Source organism: Callionymus lyra, chromosome 10 (assembly GCF_982586985.1).
Source record: "Callionymus lyra chromosome 10, fCalLyr1.hap1.1, whole genome shotgun sequence".
Taxonomy (NCBI): Eukaryota; Metazoa; Chordata; class Actinopteri; order Syngnathiformes; family Callionymidae; genus Callionymus; species Callionymus lyra.
Window position 1 is genome coordinate 12,613,123 of NC_141827.1, and position 18,980 is coordinate 12,632,102.

Sequence of the window (18,980 nt, forward strand, 5' to 3'; positions counted from 1 at the left end):
ACTTTATTTATAAAGCGCTTTAAGAACAACAGTCATCACAAAGTGCTGTACAGTGACGAGAAAGCATAGTTAAAACACACAACGGTAAACACAATATAAAATAAAACAAGAAAAAAGCCTTTAAACAGCTCAGAGTCTCATGCTGTGTTAAAAGCCAGGGAATAAAAGTGTGTTTTAAGACCATATTGTCTTGTTTGTTGGATTAAGTAGTATTTTTAGGTGCTTGTTGGCATGTTTAATTTGTTATCTTATATAGTAATCTGTTATGTTATTTAGTTGTTCTGTAGCGTGTGTAGTTTTTTAGTTAATGTAGTGATTTGACAGATTACTAAATTGTTGACTGATGGAGGGATGGATTAATGGAATATTATTTTTAGTTTGTAAGCGTACACAGTATTGTTTTAGCACGTTTAGTTATCTTTTTTACTATTGTGTTGAATTATTGGTTTGCATATTTATTTTGTTAGCATTAGCACCATTTTGTCGGATAACAATGTGTACTTAAGCTATTGAGCTGCTGGACTTGATGAGTGACATCATGGAAGTAAATTGAAAGTCACAGAATTTCAATTCATTTGTGAACACGAATTCCTATTTCTTGACCACAAATAATTTTTATTTTATTTTACCATGTCATGTCTAAGGCAGGGGTGCACGTTGGCGCAGTGGTTAGCGTCACCGCAAGAAGGTTGCTGGTTCGATTCCAAGCCAAGCCAACCTTTTATGTGTGTATGTTTTCTGCATGTTGCATGGGTTTACTCCGGGCACTCCAGTTTCCTCCCAAAGTCCAAAAACATAGAGAGGTTGATTAAGAACTTTGGGAAAATTGTCCATAGGTATGACAGCATGTGTGAATGGTTGTCTGTCTTTGTGTGCATGCAACAGACTGGAGTCCTGCCCAGGGTGTCCCCTGCCTCTCACCCTATGATACTGGGATAGCCTCCAGCCTCCCCATGACCCTAGTAAGGGGAAAAAGCAGTAGACAATGAGGGCACCTTGGGTTTTGTTAGCATACATTTTATTGTTGCTGTAGTTTGTTTATTTGTTAAGCAAATAACAAACGTGAAGATTCTTCATCCTCACATGTTAACACATGTATGCACAGCTGTGACCATGGATTGGTTTCAGGAACGAGTCGTGCATTGAAATACATTGTTGAATGCAAAGATAAATAATGTTGTTTTCTGTCCATTCTCCGTGAGAAAAACATGACCTAATTCTCAAGGAAACGTTGAATTGCAGAGCGCTTGAATTGAAGCCTGCTGCTGCTGTGGGGAGACAAAGAAGAAAATGACTGCCTTGTGTTGATACTGTCACTTCCGTACAAGCAGTGGTGATTCCATCCTAATCCCCCGTGTGTGTGATTACAGCTTTAGTCATCCGGAGACTCAACATCTTATTCAGTCTATAATCATGCTACACGTAAAGAAAGAGAACCACCTCTGACAGTCTTATTGACTCTCTTCTTTTAGAGAAGTATTCAAAGACGACTCTTTTGTCGCCGGAAGATAGGCTTCTGCTCTCAACTGGCAGCTTTTGAAAATGTCTTCTTGTTTGCACTGGGAAAATGCAACTCCCATGCTGTGTCTTAAATCGCATCCTAGCGTACTCAAAGTTAGTATTTTTAGTGCGTAAGTGCGTCTCAATTCTTAGTACGCCCACAAAACTGAGTATGGTTCGATGGACACTAACCACCCTAAACGGCTGCCATCTTAGTGACGTTTTAAACGGAAGTTACGCATATATATATTCATATATTCTCACAGAGGGAAACAGACAAAGAAGAAAGGGTCACCATTAAGTGGCTATAAGATGTGTTAAATAGGTGTTCTTCAAAATGGTGTGAGCAAGATTTATTCGATATTAACAGGGACGCACATTGGCGCAGCTAGAAGGGTGCTAGGTGTGAGTGTTTGTGTGTCCTGTGACGGAACGGCGTCCTTTTCAGGGTGTCCCCCACCTCTCGCCCGAAAGAAGCTGGGATAGGCTGAATCAGGTGCTGTGTCTCAAATCGCATACTAGCGTACTCAAAGTTAGTATTTTTAGTGCGTAAGTGTGTCTCAATTCTTAGTATGCGAAATTTAGTGCGCCATGCACACTAAATTGGCGTACTAACACGCCCACAAACTTGAGTATGGTTCGATGGACACTATCTACCCTAAACAGCCGCCATCTTAGTGACGTTGTAAACGGAAGTTACGTCATATATATATATATATACATATACTTACAGGTGTATTTTCAGCAGCAGTAGAAGGATAAACACGTCTTCGCTGCTGATACCAGCTTAAATATCTCGCGAATATTTCGATTCTCATACTTTTTCTTTATTTCTTTTTCCAAACTTGCAAAACGTGCTGCCAGCAGGTGGCGATAGCGTTTCAACAGCTGGTTGAAACCATCGTTAAATAGTAGTAGAAGAAGAAGCTGTCGCGTCATTTCCGGTTAGTGTAGCAGCAGAGTTTGATTTGAGACATACTATCTGTGGAGAATTTGCGTACTAGTTAGTATGTACACTATCCTGATGCATACTAACTTCTAGTATTCTAAGAGAAGTATACGATTTGAGACACAGCACTGGTCCCTGTCTTGTTTACTTCCTCTTGTGCTCTTCATCTGATTGCCCTGTTTCCTGTCACCAGTGTCTACGTCTCACCTGATCCCTGTTCCCCTTGATTGTTGTGTTTAAAACCCGCCTTTGTCTGTCAGTCTCTGTCGTGACGTCAAACTTCTCTGGTATGTATTTTTGTTCAAGTCTAGTATATATTCAGTTCTGGCCAGTGTTTTATGCCTTTTTGTTAATAAATTAGTTTGTTAATCATTGCAGTGCCTCTGCATTTGGGTTTCCTGTCCCAGGACCTGGTACTTGAATACATTCAAAGGTCCACATATATTTTGTAGAGGGTGAAACTATTAAACCGATTATGTACAAATGATGATGTCATCTTGTATCTTGCGGAGAAAAGGGTTTTATATGCTATAATTATATTTTATATATTTAATCTCTGCAGCGTTTCCCTGATCCTTAAAACTCTTCACTGGCTGCCAGTTTCTTTCAGGATCAACTTTAAAATTCTGGTTCTTACTTTCAGATCTATTCATGGTCAGACTCCTCCTTACATCACTGATCTGATCCAGCCTTACACCCCAGCTCGGGCTCTGAGGTCTGTGGATCAGAATCTACTGATGGTTCCACGCACACGACTCAGGACCAGAGGAGAGAAATCTTTTCAGGCTGTTGCTCCTAAGCTTTGGAACGATCTTCCTCTCCCTCTGTGTTTGATGATCTACTGACTCCTTCAAGAAACATCTGAAGACATTTTTATTTGTGCAGGCTTTTCCCTGAATCTCCTAGGACTCCTGTGTTTGTCTTATGGGTCTTGATCTTTTAAAGTATATATTTAACTGTTTATTATTGTGCTACTCATAAATACATTTTTTCTTCGGCAAATTGGCTTTTTTTTCCCGTCATCTTGTGTCAATTTAACTATTCTAAGAAATATAATTGTAAGTAAATAAGTAAGTAAATTATATTTATACAGCGCTTTTCTAGACCAGGGTCACAAAGCGCTTAAAATGTCAAAACAATACTTAATGAAATGTATACTTAGAAGATCAAGATAATACAGAGAACAACAAAGGAGCTCCAGAAAATCAATAATAATGATAATTCTGATACTGCGCTAGATTTAAGTCCAACAACTACTTGAAATTGAAGGTTTTTTAACATTTGAAATGGGCATTTTTTTTAAACTAAAATGATATTCTATTTCTTATGAGACTTCCCTATAACTTTTATTTCTTCATTTAAACATTTCAGAACGCCAAAGAAGACAGAAAATAATGGAAACTGCTTCATTCTTTTCACCAAATAGTATACATTTAGACCTTAAATCATTGTCTGAACCACATGTTTTCTTACAAACTGTTGTTCATCAAACATTACCATAACATACCTTCATAGATGATATTGTTTCCTTGTCTTATTCTAAACACTGGCAATTCAATTTAAGTGTAAAATCTTGAGTTATTTCACACTTTAAAGTATCAAACAGAAGAAGAAAAGGTCCCAGTGAATCACAATAAATACTTCCTTTTAAGAAGCAGAAACCTGGAGTAGAACCAGACTCGTTGTGACTCCTGATGTAACTTTGCGCTGGAGCGGGAACGTTTGGATCTTAGTGTAATGACTCCGGCGGAGGCAGCCGGTGAATTCTTAAAGCCATCAGAGACCATTGGGACCTTGTTGTATTTACGCCATTTGCATTCAAAGGCTCCCTGGATCACTTTTGTGAGGATTTTTTCAAACAAGCTAATCATGTTGAGAATCTGGAACCTTCCCCGGCGGAGGGATTATGCTTGTGCTATATTTTTTTAAATACTTGTGCTCATTACGTTCATGTAGGCTGACAGCACGGCAACAGGCCTCATTAGAGTTGATTGTGGATTTTGTTCTCGGGCCTGTGGGTGGCTACAAAGATTGTAATGAGGCGTCCGCATCCCAAGCCTGCAACACAACAGGACCACCTGTCTGCCAGAAGAAACAGAATGAACGTGATGACACAGGAATGATCATCAGAGGGAGGCATGAGTGGATGATTTAGAGCGTCACATGATAAATACTCAATGCTTTTACTTTTGCTTCTTGATGCTTTTTTTCCGTCTAGTGCGAAACCACAGGTCCAGATATGAGCGTTATCGTCATGTGGAATCTGCGAGGCACATTTTCAGCTGATTACCTTCAATTGTGCAGATGAGACGAGAAGGGAAAAGAGCTTTGTTGACTTGAAATGTACCTTTTGCCGAATGTGTGTAATTATAGTTGTCAGTTGGTGTCGGGATGCTGCTGCTTTTTTTCCCCACAAAAGCTGTTGTGATTTATTCTTTTCTTCTCTTGTCACAGTGTTCTCTCGCAGCCCACATCACTGATGATTCACCAGAGCCGGAATAACAACTACAACTTGTCGTCTCAATATATATCGTACATTCATGTGGGGTCATGTTTAAGATGGTTATTTATGTTGGCAGCGACTGTCTTATAAATATAAACCTTCTTCTCGCTCTACCTTACTTTAGCATGTTGAGGACTTTACTACCATCATCTTCCTCCTCTGTCAGAGCCCCTGGGGTCAGGGAGGGGAATTTTATTTCATTAGGGGCCACATTTTATACTGTGACCGTTCTTGGATTAAGCCGCAAAGAATATAAAGAAAATTCCATTATATGACGGAGTAAAAGAATATGTCAGAGTACAGATTGGAATCCAGTAGGATCTGGAATCCTACTACTGTATTACAAGGATTGGAATTCCAATATTCAGATCCCTAGGACAAATGGGAATTCTACCAGGACAATCTCCAATTCTAATAGGAGAAATTCGGATATCTGTAATCTGTAGTAGTAGGATTCCAGATTCTTCTTTATTCCAATCTGTACTGTGAAATAAACATATATATGTAACAATGACAATCTACTAATTTTGCCTTAAATTGATATAAAATACATTATTTTACATATTTATATATTGTATATACATTATATTTATCAATTTTTGTCGCTCAAATTTTTGGAAAAAAAAACAACCTAATTCATTTAGGTATATTGACCGAGTCTGGTTCTGCTCGAGGTTTCTGTCTTATAAAAGAAAGTTTTTCCTCTGCCACTAACACGCTGTGATTCACTCATTGTTTCTAGGATCTGTTTTTTTTCTCCAATATAGTCTTAAGTGTCTTGAGATAACCTTGTTAGATATGACACTTTAAATAAAATGTAATTCAATTGATTGACATATTGGCCAATTTTCTTATATTTAAATGAAATGTACATTAAATTGAATATTTTGAATGGGTGATCAGATGCTAAACAGCTAATCGATGCTAAATCACTCAGCCAATCAGCACTCAGAATACTAAACAGTGTGCATTGTACTTATAATGTGCTCCGTAGGAAAATTAAAAGGAGGTGAATGACAACGTGAGATAACATAGAGCGTCATGTAGCAGCCGAAACATTCCTACCTCCAGCAGAGAGACACTTCCATATCTGAACCATCCGGTGTTTGTGCTCTGGTGGACTTCCAGATGCTCCAGGTGTGTCTGCAATGATGCGAAGCCTCCAGCGTGAGAACCTTTTAGCTGCAGCAAAATGTGATAGCACATGGAAATCCTATCTCTGGCTTCCTTTTGTCTGCTGATTCATGTTACATTGCAGTGACATTTCAAAACCCCGGTGAGTTGCTGCGTTATCGCAGCATCATTTGTGAGAAGCCTGTTGTGTGGGTCACAGTGTGTGTCACACATAAAGATCAGCTCAGAGACAAGTGTGTGTCGACGACCATCTATTGTGTGATGAACATTGACATTACACACAAGCGTTTCATTCTTCCTCGCAGCATGCAAGAGGACACGTCGATGGCGTTATTTATCCTTCGCAGTCGAAGTGACAAATCTGTGAACGCTCAACCCAACCTTGACAGCTGTCAGTTAGTCGTCTCACTTGCTCCTCGTGCCCAAAGTGAAAATGAGTTTCCAGCAGACACAGCCTCCGGTAGTCCTTAAAATGATCGTCTTCATCGTCTATATCATGCTTTTTCTATGGCTCCCCATTGTGTCGACGTGATGGTGGAACTAACAATCACGACAGTGTGAAGCCTTTTCTCTAACACTGTAAACTGACCGTTATAACCCAGTAACAAACAAATCATTGTAAAGCCAGTGGTTGCAGAGATGCTTCGTCCATTCCCTCGATTCTTTCACTTTTTCTGTGAAGAGAAATTAGATAGAAATACTTTATTAATCCCTCTGGAGATCCTTCGGGAAATTAGGTATTTAAATAGTATCATTATATCTGTTTTTTTAATATCCGTCTAGAACAGTGGTTCTTAACCTTGTCGGAGGTACCGAACCCCACCAGTTTCATATGCGCATCCACCGAACCCCTCTTAGTGTTCCTTTAGTTTTGCCGGTGCTAGACTAGAGTTGCGCAACTTGGCGTTGCAAATCATGCAGACAGGACGCTCACTACCATCAGTTCCGTGATACATGTGAATCCATGTTGTATATATTCGACCACTTTCTTCTTTTGTCCGACATAGTTAGTATGGATTAAAATATTTACAAAGAAATCACATGACGTACTACCACGACAGTCACACGTTGACTACTGAGCGCACTAAATTCCCCTCGGCACTGATTGGCCAAGTAGTGTAGCGTGTCATCACGAATTTACACCATAATTCTGGTGTTTTTCCGAACCTCCGCGGCGGAGGCTCTGATGAAACCCCTGAGATCGACTCACCGAACCCCTAGGGTTTGATCGAATCCAGGTTAAGAACCACTGGTCTAGAACTTACCTTCTTCCTTGGCCACCTTACGTAGCATGATGTTGGAAGGAGTGTTTCTGGGTCATAGTGTACAGAAACAGTTAAAGCTCCTGACACCGTTACGTTGCAAGCTCAGAAATGTAAATAATCAGAATTTCTGACTCTACTGTTACTTGAGTTTGACTCCGACATCAACCGTAAAATGTTAAACACATAACAAAGTTTGTCCTGGAATAATCTGAATATTGCGGCAACAAAAAAACTGGCACCGAGGTTCTGATGTTTCCGTCTAATGATGCTTTGGTCGCAAAGCAAATGTATGCAGGGAGGAGAGACAAGAGTTCTGCATGACAATGATTTCCAGTCTGTAACATTTTGTTTCTGTTAAGCTGAGAGAGATAAAATCTTCTCAGAGATCTGTCACTGTTGTCATGTCGGGCTCTAATTGGATCTTTTTCTTCTTCTTCTTCAGCGGTTCAATCTCTCAACAGCCTGAACGACCAGATCGCTCAGTTCATGGTGACCAGACCATGTGACCTGGCCGATGAGGAGGAGACCTTCATGCCCGCTGAGAGAGGCACTTTGAGAAAGTCCATGACCCTGATGAGACACCTGCTCATGGATGCTCAGGTACTTCACACATCAGGTCGAAGGGTCATCCCGGGTGCATGCTGGTCCCGATCCTGCAGGCTTTTCACGGTGCAAAGACGGATTAAGTCGACTTTTTAGCAACAATGCTTTGCTGGAGGCGCACTGAAGCAGGGATACACCTTCATTGATCCCTGGGGAAGGTACAGGAAATCAATGTATCAAGTCATCCTTGTTAGGAGCTGATTTATATCTTCAAAAGGATGATTGACGGGTCACATCTTCGTCGATTTGTCACTTGATTAATGAAGTGATGGAAATATTCGTGCAGTGAATGAACCAACCCTCTGGTGTCATAGGTAGGATGAAGGAAACAATGAGAAAGAACACAGATTTTAAGTAGTTCTGTAGGATGACCATATGCAAGTGTAATGATGGCTGACTATACATCCCTTGTTATCAGCACCTCACTAGCGACTAGCGACGAGTGTGAAAGGCCCGACAGGCCAAGAACCAATGACGGATGGAAAGTCCTGCGATTTCCGAGCCGTTGCCTCAGCAACTGATTCCGAGTCAAGAAAGTTTGCTGGAGATGTGAAATGGTCTGACACCAGTCAACACCATCGATTCTCCTGCCAGCTGACCTTGTTGATACCAGCCGATGCGCTCATAACTTGGCACGCTCGCTTTCTGCCAGTCTGTCAATCATCCCGACTGTCTGCGAGGACAAAGCAGGAGTGTTTATGGTAACCCACGGTTGCAGAGGCGATATGTTTGTCTAATCCACGATCGATTCTGTTGACAGCTGCATCGTCTGAGCCTGGCAGCACGTCCGCATCCTTCAGCTCTCCATCCATCCCTCCTTCCTTCTGAAGAGGTGACAAAATGTAGATTATTCACAGCCATTTGGTTGCACTCGCAATAAACGCGCTGAACTTTTCATGCAAGTATTATCTTAAGAAGTGAACGCTGATGTATATAAACTTTGCTTTGTGTAAATCAAAAAAATGTGTGTCAACTTTATTGATCCCTATAGAGGTCTCCTTTGGGAAATTGTTTTTTCCAATTAGCACACAACAACACAGAACAAGAACAAAGTTTATATTTAAAAAAGTGCAAGATTTCATCAATCTAAGTCTAAAGATAAAGAACATAGACAAAAGAAAAATAACAAAGACAAAGGATACAAAGATTAACATATAATAGAATCATCCTTTTACTCCACTCCTGCCCCCAAACTCAGAATTAAGCAGCCTAATAGCACGAGAAATTAATGAGTCTCTGAGTCTATTAGTGTTGCATTTGGGGAGGAGCATTCTTGCTCCATCTGTTTCTCTGCTCACTGATGACAGTGTTCAGAGGATGTCGACACTCCTCTTGGAAACATTCCCACCCCAGCACACCACAGCATAGAACAGGACACTGGCCACCACAGACTGGTAGAACATGTAGATGAGCTTCCTGCAGATGTTAAATGATCGAAGCCTCCTCAGAAAGTACAGTCTACTCTGAACTTTGTTATACACATGGTCTGTGTTGCAGGACCAGTTTACTGTCCATCCAAACACCGAGGTACTTATAGTTGTCAACTATCTCCACCTCGTCACCTCTGATGGACACTGGACGTGGCTTTGTCCTGGACCTCCCAAAGTCCAAGACCAGCTCCTTGGTCTTTGAGGTGATCAGCTGCAAGTGGTTCCTCTCACTCCAGTCCACAAAGTCACGTATCAGACTCTTCACTGTTGTCCATGATGCATCCAACAATGGCAGTGTTGTCAGCATACTTCTGGAGGACAGCTGAGACGAGCTGAGAAGTCAGTGCCACCGTCCTGTAATCGTTCAGCTCATTTGGTCGGATCTTTTTCGGGACTGGAACAATACAGGAAGTCTTCCACAGGGTTGTTACTTTCCCCAGCTGTAGACTGAAGTTGAAGATATGCTGGAGCGGCTCAGCTAGTTCAGCAACGCAGGTGTTTAGCAGTCGAGCAGACACCTTGTCAGGACCAGCAGCCTTCCCTGGTCGAATCCTCCGAAGTACATCGTGTACCTGGAGTGAGGTGATGCTGGGAAGCAGTTGTTTGGAGCTGAGGGTAGCACAGGAAGGTGGGGCAGGTTCTGAGGCGGGCTGCAGTGAGGGTGAGATGACCTGCTCAAACCTGTTGAAAAAGATGTTGAGACGGTTTGCCTTCTCCATGGGTCCACTGCATTCAGAGAGGACTTGGTCTTGTGTCCAGTGATGGTTTCAACACCATCCCAGACTCTCTTATTTGTTCTCCATTCAGTTTCTCCTCAAATCTCCTCCTGAAGCATCGCCTCACCTCCTGCTGTGCTGACCCTGCTCCTGAAAGCCACCTTCTTCCTGTCAAGGACATCCTTGACCTCCTTTGTTACCCACGGTTTATTATTAGGGTAACAGTGGACACTCTTAGCAACATGAATACATTTAAGAAAACAATTTGTCAGTGTAGACGTGACGGTGAGCAAGAGTAAACAAGAATAAGTCGTGTGATTGAACATTCTGTCCGTGTTGAGTTCAATTCTCCATCATCCTCCAAATGAGCCTGAGGTCTTTTTTAATGCTGAGCTTGCACTATTTAAGAAGCTACGGTCTTTAAATCGGTCTCACGTCTGTTGGCAGCTGTCAGTCATCAGAGACAGATTTGAAATCGGGACGATTATGGCTGTCACAGGAACCTTAAGAAACCATAGATTTGGGGGAAATAACACAGTTTTGTATTCATGATAGCACTGTAGCTGGGAAGGTTTTGCCAAGGCAGACGTTTGATTGTATCTTTATTTAAAATACATTTAGAAACAGAGCCTACTGTCCCGCGAACACAATACTAAACCGCAAGATATTACCGACAGAATATTTTGGAAAATGTTTAAAAGGAAATTGTACTTTGTTTAAAACTGTGTATACATTTGTTTTAAATATAACATTTAAAAAGGGATATCTGAGAAATCGTCAAATTTTAAACAATATTTTAGGCAATATTTGAGCACTTCCAAAAGTAGCAACAAGGCGCCTTCATGATACCAAGAGTACTCCAGCTCTCACCGTATGTAGCTGGTATACACTCTAGCCTTATAATAATAGCATTTGTTCAAGAGCAGTATTTGCTTATATCATGAACAAATATTTAAAACAAAATTAACAATGAAAATCACAATAAACAACAATGAAAATCACAAAAAACAACAATGAAAATCACAAAAAACAACAATGAAACCTTTATTGAAGTATTAACTTTAACAGCAACATTAACGACGAAGACGAAAACAACTGTAAGAACATTTATTTCAAGTAAGTAGTAAAAATGATGTTTTGGTAAAGGTAAAAAGTGAGAGTATGTAGAAGAAATAACAAAAAGTCTATTCAACCTCCATAACTGACTGTTTATCTTTTGTAAATTACATAAATTGTACGTGAAGTGAAGGCTGGTATGAAATACATCACACAAATTAAGCAAGATTTTATTCAAAAGCAAAATATCCGTCACAGAAGCTACTTTCATGGGAACAACATTAAACAGGAAACCCTTCAACATGTGATGCATTTGAAGCCCAGATTGTGAGACTTCGATGTCCCTCAGCCGGAGAAGCCATCTGTCGGTTTTTGGTTCCGGATGTTCAAATCAGGTGTGTCTTTGTTCTGCTCACGTTTCCATGGAGACAGTGCAGAACCTTCTCCGAGCAGATCCAGATCACTTCACCTGGAAGATTAGAGGTGCTCACCTCAATTTCAGATATTTTGAACTGGTATTACCGCACCCTCGCAACGTGTCAAGCTCCCTTCACTCCAGCGTGTTCGAACTGATGGATTCTCGCTCAGTCTTCAATGCTCGACCCTTCATTTCATTTTAGTTTTTAGCTCCCGATTATGAAATAACGATGACACTCCACAGCGAGGGTTTAAGTCTGCGGATACTTAAAATTAATATCACCAGCTTGTGACTCCTTGAAAAACCTTCTAATATCAAGTGACATGGTTAAAATATATATGATAAATACACCAGTGGTAGGTCAGTCCTGAGTGTTAGAGTTAAGTAAATATTTAAATAAAACACTATTGGCTGAAGTCTGCAACTGTCACCAGTGAGTCCAGCTGGAAAAACTACTGTCACCAGTGAGTCCAGCTGGAAAAACTACTGTCACCAGTGAGTCCAGCTGGAAAAACTACTGTCCATCCTGGACGATGACAGTCATCCTCTGAACACTGTCATCAGTGAGCAGAGAAGCAGATGGAGCATGAATGCTCCTCCCATGATGCAACACTAATAGACTCAGGGACTCATTCCTTTCTCGTGCTATTAGGCTGTTTAATTCAGAGTTTGGGGGCATCTATCTATCTAATCCATCTATAAAAAACTGTAACTTGAGTAGTTTCTTCAACTGATGCTGTTTTTGTTTGTTCACATTAATAAAGATGAGAAATGAAGAGTTTGGGGGCAGGAGTGGAGTGAAAGGATGATTCTATTCCATGTTAATCTTTGTATCCTTTGTCTTTGTTATTTTTCTTTTGTCTATGTTTTTTATCTTTAGACTTAGATTGATGAAATCTTGCACTTTCTTTTAATATAAACTGTGTTCTTGTTCTGTGTTGTTGTGTGCTAATTGGAACACGTTTTCAAATAAATAAACGAAAGAGTAGAGTTTAGCACATCATAGACAGTGACGACATATACACCGTTGAATCTTCATATGATGGAAACATCTTGGAAAAAAAAAGTCCTCAGGGTAAATAATAGGAGAACAATACTTTTCCAGTATTATTTCCCTCATAGCATACTTTGAACGGTGTGAGTATCCCCAGCAAGTGGATCCTCAAAAGCACGTCAGTCCACATTTTCAGCAACTTTTTTTTTCCCGGTGAATAATTCAGACGGAAACAGTCGATACCACTCATCTTTAAAAAAAATGTTGGTCTTTTAAATTCCATTTCTGGCCAGCAGCTGCCGCACCGTGTTCACCGCAAACCCTCAAACTGGTACCAGAGGTCGGATATCTTCCGAGGGGAAGGGAGTAAGCCAGATCAAAGTTGAGGTGCTTGTTATCAAAGCCGTAGAGTTCCCCGCCGACCTTAGAGGAGATTTAAAAGCTCCGCTGTTGCACAGCTTGTGAGCTGGCGTAGGAAATATAAATGACTTTCGCTTCTATCTGATTCTCTGCCAGAAGCAATCACAGTGAGGAGTCGGGCCGGGTAGCACCTGCTGCTCTCCGGTATACTTCTGTGGACACTTTTAATTTTCTGTTTCTATACTGGCTTCCAAACTCTTTACAAAAGTACATTTGTACACATATTTTTACTTGAATGAATGCACAAGCTTGTGATAATAATGATAGTTAATAATAATAAATAAGTAATAAGTAGTTTGTCTTTAGAACTAGTATCACTTTGCCACAGCCAGAGTCAGTGGTGATGATGGTTGAGACCTGTAAACACCTGTGTAATCTAGATATAATCTGCTTTAATCTAATTAAACAGCTCTCCGTATCTAATCCTGACACATAAACGGGTCCCTGGACAGAAGATTTACTCTAACTCCCATTTCAATTCTGTTCATTTTCTTTATTTTCTTCAATCCTTTATTTAACCGGTTAAAAAAAAAATCCAATTGAGATTAAAAACCTCTTCCTTCATTTTGATGTCAGTCCACGGGCCACATTAGCATCATTTAATGGAATCTAATTTCACGCTGAAAGACCTCTGGAGTGGCTCTGCACTGAACAAACGCATAAACAGCCCGTGGTCCTTGTTTCTTGTGGTGAAGTTCTTCAAAACTTGTTATAAATTGCCGTGATTCTTCAGGACTTGATTGAAGATTGTGGTACTGTGTGCCAAGTGTTGTGTTGTTGCAGGGATCGAGTGTGGGCTGCACGACCTGCTGCACACCAGGTTAACCTGTTGAGACCTCTCAGCAGAACCGTGTGAGCTGAGGGTTGTTGGTTTGATGCTTGCTGATAGCAAATGCGACTAGCAAAGCAAAAACCTCATTACTGTCATTGTTGCAAGTCGCATGACTGCCTCGTCCAATCCTTTGCATTTGAAAATTGACAGCTGTTTGATCATTTATATTAAGAATCTTTGAATAAAATGTAAATTAAAAAATCCTTTTTTATACAATCAAATAAAAGTTCAACGTAATGTTTTGCCCTTGTTTCGTTTGTTTATTCTATCCAAATCATGTAAAGACTCACAGCCCCACACAACAGACACAGTTAATGATGGGTTTGCTTCTACATTCACTCATTTGTTGATCTACATTTTGATTTTTAGAAAACAGTCTCTGGTTATTAAATTGACATATTAATAAATGTGTTTCTAAATATATTGTCACATCTCAAAACCCATTTTCTAGTCTAACGACGGAGCTAAAGTAGCTTTTATTCGGAGGAGAGCAGGTCCCCCTTGCCTGCCGTAGACACCCCCCGAAAATGAGTCAGGTATTCCATTTACCATCCAGAAATGCCTCCTCTGATTCACGCCAGCGAATTGGACACTGCAGATCTAATGCCCTGGTTTAGGATTTCTCCCCCCCTCGCTTTTGAATCCTGGCTTGGTACAATGGCTGGAGGATGTAGCCTTGAGATCTGCTTTTATTGTGAGACTGTGAAGAGATTCGTTATCTGCCGGCTGATTCTCACGATGAGCTGATGAACCTTGTTGTCCTATGACGAGAGAAAAGAATAGCCAGAACCCAACAACATTTCCTAACCCTCTTCTTTACCCTCCCCTACTCTGAGTTTGTTCCTCCTGAGGTAACGCAACTGGAGCTCAAACCTCCACCATGCCCGTCCTGTTCCTGAAGTGGGGCGTCACCGTCTCCCCCTGTTAGCTCTGTCTCTGCTCTGAGCAGTCAGGTCACATTATCCAGCGTTGATTTAGACTTAATCGTAGTCATATTTCAAGCCGCCCTGACTCTAGTCTCGATCCACCATGAAGTCCTCATGAACTGGTGCTGGTCGTTGACGTAGACGAAGACCTTGCACGTCTCTGTCCCTACCCCTAACTAGGCTGGATTATCCCCGACCTATGAGAAACTAGCCTCACCCTATCGCTGCCTTTCAGTCCTTCCTTTTACTGCTCCCCTATCGTTCTTGGTCTCCCCTGGTTAAAGCTACACAATCGATAACTTAGGCCCGGGTAGGGGTGTCAAACTGATCCAGAAAAGGGCCGAGACGGTGCAGGTTTTTGTTCCAACCAGTCAAGCACACATGAGTTAACCAATCAGTAGTCGGCTTAAACAAGCAACACCTGACTGGCAATGAATTGATTACTGTCTTCAGATGCCTGATTGGTTCAACCGTATGTGCTTGACTGGTTGGATCCAAAACCTGCACCGTCTCGGCCCTTTTCTGGATCAGTTTGACACCTATAGTCCGTGTCATCCTCTGTTTCAGGTTGGAGTTCCCACTGTTTCCATTCAGCATTTTCCTCCCCTCTCTCAACTTATGCAGTTTATTTATCTACAGCGTATGTATGTGAATCTTTTAGACTTTCAAACCGCTCGACAAAATGTCTTGGAAATCAGAACATAGACCACTGAACTGTCAGTGAAGTATTTAAGGGAAGAACAAACTCCGAAGAATCCCCTGTTAAAAATGGAAGTACATCCAATTACACTCTTCTCTCGTACCCCTTTTTGGTCATTTGAGTCTCAAATGTATTTTCCATCTCGTCTCCACCACCGGCGTGAGTAACCCTCGTATAATATAAGCCAACATCTGGAGAGCAACACAATGAGATCAGAAAAGTAGAAGATGTACTTCCTAATGAAAACCCAATACCAGGCTGTCAACATGAGTAATTCCGACTTCACCCGCTCTCGTTAGTATTCAATAATGATGTCCTCCTCTTGTGATCTACACATGCCGCTGGCTGGGGCGGACGTTCTGCCTCGGCACACTTTTGTTTTGTCATTGTTTTCCACGAGAATGTGTTTTTACAGGGTTTGGTGATGGCCGTCCTCGTGCATAATGGTGTGTGTCTCTTTTACAACTCTGTGGAGAGCCACTCTTGTCGGTCATGAATACTTATTGAAGAGCAGATGGAGCTTTAATGATCTCACAAAAAAATATTTGAATCTGGTGGTTGTGAAGTGCACCAGGGAGGCGATTAAGTCGTCGACCGCGCCGTTGTCCGTCCATACGATGCCAATTTGATAGAAGCGCTGCGAGGCTCGGTGTTGCTGGAGTGTAAATGGACTATTTGCACACATTTAGCCAGTATGTTTACTTCTGGTCGCAGGTGTAAACATGAGTCATTGTCCTCTTCGCTGGCTCGGCTCTGAGCCAGAAGTGCAGAGATTTTAAATGATTATTACTGGTGTCCTTGTCATTATTTTTCAATCACCAGCAGAGAAAGGATTTCAAGCTTTACGTGTGAATTTCCATCAAGGAATAAAAAAGATAGAAACCACACAGTTTGAGCTAGATTTGTGTTTGTTAGCTAATGCAAGGTGACACCAGATGGACCTGGTTACAACGAACAGTTATATATACTGTATATAAGCACCAGCTAGCATCAGCTAATACACTAGCATAATTGATAAGGAACATTGATGCTGAAGGGGGAAGTACTTATTAGAATTACAAAACTAAGATATCTCTACAGGAACATGGCAGTAGAGGGTTTGTCATTTTACTTGTCGGTCAGTTCAGTTCAGTTTATTTTAAAAGGATGTCAGCTGGTTAGATTTTTAGCAAATAAAGGTTCGAGCGAGCCAGATTCTTCTTAAAGTCCAGTGGCGGCTGACCCATAGAGCATGCTGGGGCGCCGCCCTCCCACCTATTTGGATTTTTATTTCAATTTATTTACCTTTTTATCTTTTATTTATTATTTTTTAGTTAAAAATTAAACAGTTAAAATAATCATAAACATTGATCAGTTTGTAGAATTATTCACACTGATAAACTAATTTTTCATTGATCAGTCAGTTAGCTTAGTTGGTAGCATTTTTGGAAGTTTGACTACTTGAAGTTTTTGCCGGTTCGATTACTGACATTTTTTATATATATACTGTATATATTGTAATTATTATTGTTTATTTGCAGTGTATTTGTTATGTTTGTGATAATTTGGTAGAATGTATCTCTGTTCTGTTTTTTTAAATCATTTAGTTTATCTTTATGATCTATGTCAGAGTATAATAATAACAATAATGTCAACTTTTCTTCAGCCATCACCTTTAATGCCTCTGGATATAATGTTTAGTATCTTGCTGTACAACTACCAGACCACCATGTTGAGTTGCTTATCACCAGAATGCTTTTTCTTTCTACTTTTAATTTACGCCTCCGGAAAACTTTTGCGCTAGATGTTAATAAATATTTAATAAATCTGCAGCATTCTTACCAATATTTTGATCAAAAATCAAGCGGAGTCTGTTGAAATATCTCTAAAATATCACTGAGTAAAACTTCCTGAAAAAAAAACATTTTGTTAGTCTTATGAGTCTTAATAAAATGCAACATAAAAAAGATTGACTAATATTTTAATAGATTTTTATTTAAAAAAAAGAAAAAGAAAAGATTGTTGAAGTAAGAATGAAGGGATTATGTCTGATGAGCAAATTGTTTTTTAATTAATTTAATATACAGCTAAAATGTGTCAGAACGAGATAAAAGAAAGTCTACTTTCTTAAACTTATTATCTAGCAGGCACCTTATTATAGATATGCTTCTGTTGAAATGGTTTTTCATAACCAGATGCAACACGCCTCTCGACTAAAGAGCTAAAAATGAGACCAGAACATTTTTCCCGCCTGCAGGGTTTGTCTCTCGATAAGACCGACTGCAAGACGTCACTTAGACGCGTGGAAAATTGAAGAAAGGCAAACGTGGAGAATACAGAGTAGCTGCCAGAGGACAGAGATAAAGCGGTGATGGAGTGATTTTTGTCTTCTCCCGGGTCGATGCTGCTGTGGAGTCTGAGACTCTCGATCAATAGATGCTGCACATGTACCTTTACAGGCGCGGGGATAAGCTCCTTATCAATACACTGTACCGAGAACAGCTCTCGTGGGGATTAATCTGAACTGCAGTTATTTCTCCGCCTCAGCGGGCCTGTCAGCGGCGGTGCTGCAGTGCTGCGCTCCACTCTGTCACTTCCACCAACGTCCTGTGTTGCTCTGTTCCAGCATAATGACTGAAGAACAGAATCAATACGCTGATGTGTGTCTGAGGATTAGTTTGACAACTGTGAGAGATCATCCTTACACTGCTGAGCTGCTATCAAAGCCATTACGACATTAACACGTCGCCGTCGCTGATTAGCTTAAAGTAGATAGAAATGAATTAGAGCAGGCTTTAGCGAAGTTTCCACTTGTAGCGTTAAAATAAATAAATAAAGGCCAGCAGGCTCATTCATAGACCTTCTGACTTAGGCTAGTTCAACAAAATAATGTAAAATACATTATCATATCTGGCCATAGATTTTGGAAACATGATAAACATTCTCATCAGCACATCAGGTCAGCTAGCTTAGTTGGTAGCATTTTAGGAAGTTTGACTACTTGAGGTTTTTGCCGGTTCGATTCCCGACATTTTAATTTGACTTGTTTTTTTAAAAAATATATATATATATATAAGTGAAGAAAATAAGTATTTGAACACCCTGCTATTTTGCAAGTTCTCCCACTTAGAAATCATAGAGGGGTCTGAAATGTTCATGGTAGGTGCATGTCCACTGTGTGAGAGATAATCTTAAAAGAAAAATCCAGAAATCACTATCTATGATTTTTTAACAATTTATTTGTGTGATACAGCTGAAAATAAGTATTTGAACACCTGTCTATCAGCTAGAATTTTGACCCTCAAAGACCTGTTAGTCCGCCTTGAAAAGTCCTCCTCCACTCCACTGTATTATCCTGAATCAGATGGACCTGTGTGAGGTTGTTAGCTGCATAAAGACACCTGTCCACCCCATACAATCAGTAAGACCCAAACATTCAGCATGGCTAAGAGCAAAGAGCTGTCCGAAGACACCAGAGACAAAATTGCACAACTCCACAAGGCTGGAAAGGGCTACGGAGAAATTGGTGAAAAAAGGTCCACTGTTGGAGCAATC

General features: G+C 40.5%; 1 protein-coding gene across 2 annotated transcripts in view; it reads left to right on the forward strand.

Annotated features, from left to right (window-relative positions):
- The window catches only part of kaznb (kazrin, periplakin interacting protein b), a 120,426-nt gene that overhangs the window by 17,924 nt on the left and 83,522 nt on the right, over positions 1–18,980 (forward strand). For both annotated transcript variants that reach the window (XM_087800318.1, XM_087800317.1), the window contains one exon: positions 7,794–7,951. In XM_087800318.1, the coding sequence (XP_087656444.1) occupies positions 7,794–7,951 (158 nt within the window). The remainder of the gene's footprint in view (positions 1–7,793; positions 7,952–18,980) is intronic.